Source organism: Empidonax traillii, unplaced genomic scaffold (assembly GCF_003031625.1).
Source record: "Empidonax traillii isolate 1590-97213 ecotype Southwest subspecies unplaced genomic scaffold, ASM303162v1 scaffold672:size601241, whole genome shotgun sequence".
In the NCBI taxonomy this organism is placed as follows: Eukaryota; Metazoa; Chordata; class Aves; order Passeriformes; family Tyrannidae; genus Empidonax; species Empidonax traillii.
Genome location: NW_020955865.1, coordinates 591,544 through 597,543, shown reverse-complemented (window position 1 = coordinate 597,543; position 6,000 = coordinate 591,544). Strand labels below are relative to the sequence as shown.

General features: G+C 36.5%; 1 protein-coding gene across 1 annotated transcript in view; it reads right to left on the bottom strand.

Moving 5' to 3' along the window:
• Window positions 1–3,486: 3,486 nt before the first annotated feature.
• LOC114065519 (piezo-type mechanosensitive ion channel component 2-like) overlaps window positions 3,487–6,000 on the bottom strand; it is a gene marked incomplete at its 3' end in the record, with an annotated part of 140,878 nt that continues 138,364 nt past the window's right edge. The window contains exon 4 of the mRNA XM_027899497.1: window positions 3,487–3,529. Coding sequence (XP_027755298.1) covers window positions 3,487–3,529 — 43 coding nt within the window. The remainder of the gene's footprint in view (window positions 3,530–6,000) is intronic.

The window sequence follows — 6,000 nt, the reverse complement described above, 5'->3', positions numbered from 1 at the left end:
CAGGTTTTGTGCATTAAGCTCTTCTAATTGCCAGCATAGCCAGGAAACAAGCACAGTCACTGTTAATTGTTCGTAACTATTTCACTTGAGATTTCAAGTGAGCCTCCTAGCACCAGGAAGAGAGGAAATGGCCTCAATCTGAGCCAGGGGAGGTTCAAGTTGGACATCAGGAAGAATTTCTTCACTGAAAGGGTGGTTAAACATGGGAAAGGGCTGCCCAGGGAAGCTGTAGAGTCATTATCCCTGGAAGTGCTCAAGAAACAACTGGATGTGGCACTTAATGCTGCGGTTTAGTTGACATGAAGGTGTTTTCTCAAAGATGAACCTGGAGGTCTTTTCCAATCTTAATGATTTTAAGATTCTAAGATATACACTGGGTCCTGAATGCGACTGAAAATATCTTAAGCCTGTGAGATGAACAATGTCTTTTAAAACATATTTTTAGTCATTTTTGGAACAAAGTACAGTACTGCTTTACAGACATTTTTATGTGTATGTGGGTGCCATTTAAACAAGCCCCAATAACGAAAAATAATTCCCACGTTAACATTTGCAAAAAAAGCCATCTTATCCATAAATCTACTTTTTTTGGCTTAATAAAGGTTATTAAAGAAACCATTAAGGTTGCTTGACATGAAAGTATCACTCATGCTTAGCATTTTTGCTGAGCTTTCTTCTTTCTTGTAGGACAGTACTATATAAGCCAGTATTTCCCATAATTCTTAAAATGTGTCCACAATTTTCTTCAGAAAATACAGTCAGGGACTGCAGTCTATATTATCTTGGACAAAGGTGATGACTACCATAGTATGTTACAATTAGCTAATTTGTAATGTCTTGAAAAACAATCAATAATATAAAGGCTTTCATTTAAATCTATGAAACCCACATTTACCCCTTTTAATTGAAAAGCTCTTAACTACAGTCATTTCCTGGATATAAAGCTGCTTTACTCGAGCTCCAGCATTTTTAATTTCTCTCGCATTGAAAAGCAGCATCCTTAGCTCACAAGTAATGCTTACATAAAAGCCTCACAGCCAGATCTCTTGGTGCCACAATGTTTTTCAGGATATGAAGACAAAAGCAATGTAAGCACTCTACTATTGCAGAATAAACACCATGTAGCCACAAAGGAGTGGTGACATCACCTGTGAATTATCTGCACTTAATTTTCTGTAATGTAAACTGACTGTCCATATCTCCTGTTCCTCAACCCTCTCTAAAAAGTTTGTTGAGAAGAACATTTTATATGAATCTTCCAGTTTTAAAGAAAAAATTATTCCTCCTTAGGACATTATCTAATGTCTTCCCTTTTGCGCGTCTAAAAATCTTACGTCTTCCTGAATGAGAATGTTGGTCAAACAACACATTCAAATGCTATTGATATTCCACAGCTAACTCAGGTGTGCATAAGTCAACAGCTTGCAGAGAATATGTTTTTAAATAGCAAAGTGTGTTGCTGCTGCTTCTTTTCCTGGAGCTGATACAAATAACATAAGAACAGCTGTATTGGATCAGAGCTAATACAGATGTAGCCCACTATCCTGTCTCCATCAGTGGCCAAAAAGAGATTCCTACTGAAAAGAGTAAGATTAGGGAAAACATGTAGTGATACATACCCAGAATAATCTCTCAGGTCTGAGAGATCTGCAGACCTGGAATTTCTACTTCCATGACTGCATGTTAAGCATAATTCCATCAATTAAGTGTTACATATACGCAATGTGCATCCCTTTGTTTATTTTGGAATTTATTCCTTAAGATATAAAAAATACTTACCTTAAGCAATAACATAAAATATGATATTAAGCAAATATTGCTATAAAAAAGTCCACACTGAACTTTGTGTTACTCATTAATCTTTTAATCAACCAACTTGAGAAGTTGTGGATGCCTTGTCCCTGGAATTGCTCAAGGCCAGTTTTGATCGGGCTCTGAACAACCTGATGCAGTGAAAGGTGTCTCTGCCCATGGCAGAAGGGTTGAAACTGGATGATGTTTAAGTTTCCTTCCATTCTATTATTCTATAATATATCCATGTCAGCAAAAAGCTTGTGTTGAAAATAAAGGTAAGATGATGAATATTAATTTCAGAACTTAATCGTTCTGTGTGAAGGACTTTATCTTTCCTTTTTTCTCTTTGCTAATTCTCTGAAAAAGCTGGTAAGAGAACATACTTGCTTCTGTGATTATGGCAAGCCAAGTGCATTCAAATCTTCATCCCATCTGTGCTAACTAATGTACTGCTTCAAATCAAGTTACTCCAGGATGACAATCAGTCTCTCAAGGTGCAGAAGTGACGTTTGAAAGCCTTTCTGCTTTTCAAACTACAGTGCAAAAATGGGATCTGCACAGTAATCTCTTCTACATACTTGCCTCCTGAGACAGGCTTCTCAGCTGTAATTTAGTCTATCAAGAATTCTTCATCTTTCATATGGTACATTGCATATACACAGCTATCATGGGTTCTCTTTCTTGCTTTGAAACAGCTTACAATTTAGAAGTTGCCACCACAAATTTCTAATAAGCTCAGCTAAAAAAATATTGACCATTTTCTGTTGTCACTTTCAATCCACAGACCCAAGGTATCAATTCATTCTAGCACTCCTCAAAACCTCTTTTATTTTCTATTCTGATGGAGACAAGCAGAACCAACAGGTGCTAATTCATAATTTGGGTGATGAGAGAATCAATAGTTTACCACAGTGCCCTTCAGACATGTTTGATATCTCACTGAATGAAACGCTCGTCAAGGTACCAAATTGAATGTAACTTGAGAAAAAAAACACCATCTGTGAAAAATAACTCTTCAAAGATATCAAACTTACCCCTGAGAATGTGTAATTTTCAGTAATATCAAAAACTTTGTTCAAGTAGAGGGCAGATTCTTTTGCTTACCACATGTGGAAAAATAAATGTGCCATTGAGTATCTGAATCCCAACATCAGATCACTCTTTACTGGGCTTGGCCTAGTTTAATTCATAAGACAGACGTGTTTGTGGTACGATGACCTAGTGGTTAAGCTTTTCTGCAAGAAATTTTTGCACTTGAGGAATTTTGCATATCGAATTTTCCTGTGATGATGAATAGCTCTCTGCCATCTTCGGACCTCTTTCAACTTCATTTACTTTTGTCAAAAGTTTTGTAGAAAAAATAATATGAATGAGAGCAGTATTTTCATTAAGACGTGTGCCCAAATGGTGTGTCCCTTTTCTTAATAATAGCATGCTGTATAGTTTGCAACAAAAAACCACCACAAGCCAAGTTCATACAATGAATAAATTACTTCAGATCGACTGGGGAAAGAGAAGAGGACATAAACAGAGAAGTTGAACACATATGTGCATGACACTGCATGACTTCCTTTCTAAATTTGAGGTCATTGATACATTCAATCAACTAAAATAAATAATTCTGCAAATTCACCCATGCAGTTTTTCTTCCTTTACTTTTTGCACTGGTAAGGAAATAAATTTATGGCTTACCTTTCAAAACCAATCTGCCGTAATGTTTTCTCCCATGTTGAACCTATACAAAGAGAAAAAAAAACAAACACTCTCAGTGAAGAACCCTTTTTTGTGTGAAGACTCTTACTCTTCTCCTTTCCTTGTGCAGCTGGGATCATAAGGAGATTTTTTCACCCCTACAGAAGTACTTGTAAATAACATCTGTTTTCCCCCGAGTGAAGAACTGTTGAGAGAGGCTACCACCGGGTGACATAACTGTGGGGAGGGCTATCAGCATATATAACTCCTTTACATTGCAAAGCAGATAGTCACTGCTGTAGTTCACTGCAATTCCAAGGGTGGTCCACTCTGCTGGAGCAATGTGATCTGTTCTCGACTCCTGAAAGTGCTGAGTTGGCATCTCACATCACGCACTCTTCACATTTCAGCTTTTCATTTTACTGTAGTGTTTGCATGATTCCTGCTGAAAGCTTTACAGCTCCTTGTGAAACCCAGGCCTTTTAGTTTTAAGCAAAAGCATGAAGATGAATTTCTGCTTTATTGTTTAACCCTTCATACTCATAAAAACAGCTGCAATGGACTCTTTCTCAAAACAATCAAGGGCTCAACCCTGCAAACTACTCAATACCACAGACTCATTAAACGAATTGTCCTCAAGATTTCTGATTCACTTAATACTAGATTTTCTCCAAAATAATTTCCCCCACACTCCAAGTATTAGGAGTTTTCAGCGCTTGGCAGGTTTTCTTGCTGGTTGCCAGTCTCCTTTTTTTTTTCTACCTTTATTTGGTCATTGTAAATACAAGCAACTAAGCGCAAAAATATCTCAAGTCATGCAGGTCTGAAGGCAAATATGTAGGAGGATATGAAGATGGGTCAGAGTTTGCTTTCTGCCTTTTTATACTCCTGTGGGAAACACAACAGAGCTGCATGCCGTGTAAGCAACTGCAATTCTTTTTGAATGATTCATCTGAATCATTCACTGAAATCTCAAAATCAGAGAAGAGACAATAATTCCAGTTCCTGATGCATTCCATCACACAAAGGGAAACTAGTAAAATTTAAAAAGGTCCCTGTGAGTGACATCAAGTAGCACCACAGAAACTCAGAGACAAGTAGCAACGTCATCAAGAAGTACTGAGAAAGAGTGGAAATACATGAAGGAAAGCAACTTTGTCTGACTTAAATCAGGAGAATTTCAGGATTAAATGCATATTGTGCAGCATGTTCTCGTACACAGACTCATTCATGCATTAGATTATTTCTAGAGACAACCCAAGTCCTACTTGAAAAATTGGCATGGAGAAGAGTGGTGACATAATACTATCAATCAGAAAAACCTTTGCATATGTATCCCTCAACATCATTAACTTTCCATTCTGTTAAAGGAGTCAATGACCTGCCATATCTGTAGTATAGTATTTATCTCTAATCTGTAAAATGTTAAATATTTGCCTAAGACCTAGTAAATGCTTTGAACTTGGGACACTTCCTGCTAATCCAGATAAGCATCTAAAAACTCAGCTTCTAAGAAATTTTGGGGTTGAGTGGGTTTTTTTATTTTGTTTTGGTTTTTGCTTCGGTTTTTTGTGTCTTTTTTTGTGGGGTTTCTTTTTTGGGTGGTGTGGGGTTTTTTTGACATACCAACTGAAATCTTACTACTCCATTGACTAAACTTTGCAGCTTAGTCCAAGGAGAATGTGGTAAATTTCTAATATAATGATACAGTTTCTGTTTACAACACTATATAGCATCTGTCCGGTTTGTAAATCACAGTCTAGGCAAATAAAAATCAAAATTAATAAACCATAAAAAGTTAATTTCCTACTAAGCCTATGTTGTTCAAAGCTTCCTTCACAGTTTCTAACTGAAGTCTGAAGATTTGATGAGTGTTGAAGAAAAGAAATATCAACTTCTTAAAGCACAGGCCGGTACTGGCATCTTTAGCCAGGGTTCCTATGCTTTCCACTGTTGTGTATATTAGTGTATGAATTTTTTACCCCATGACTGGCTACACTTCAATTATATGATATATAGAGAGTCCTACTGAAGAGAGAGAGGGAGAGAGAAAGAAAGAGAAACGGAAAAGGCAGAAGAGAAAAGGGAATTGGTCTCCATTGGTTTAAAATAATCCTTTGGCTGCAACTGCCTACTAGAATGCATGTGACTCCTCTGAAGCAAAGCTTGCCAAGAATACAACTAACGTATCATATTAAAAACAAAACAAAACAAAAAAAACCAACCACATCTTTTTCTATAGAGTCTTATTTTAAAATGTTTATGATCTAAACATTCAGTTTTAAGTCTTGCCAATTCCATTCACAGTAGTATCAACTTCTACACTACACTAACAGCCAAAAGTAAATACCCTGGGGTAACAGCAGCACTGAAAAGAATAACGTTATTAAAAGTCTAGAAAACCTATTATTTTATTTTATTTAAACCTTACACATTTCTTCCAAAACATTAAACAAGATTTAAGTCACGTAACTCTCATTAAAATAAAAAATGGACTTATTCAAGACATAAAGA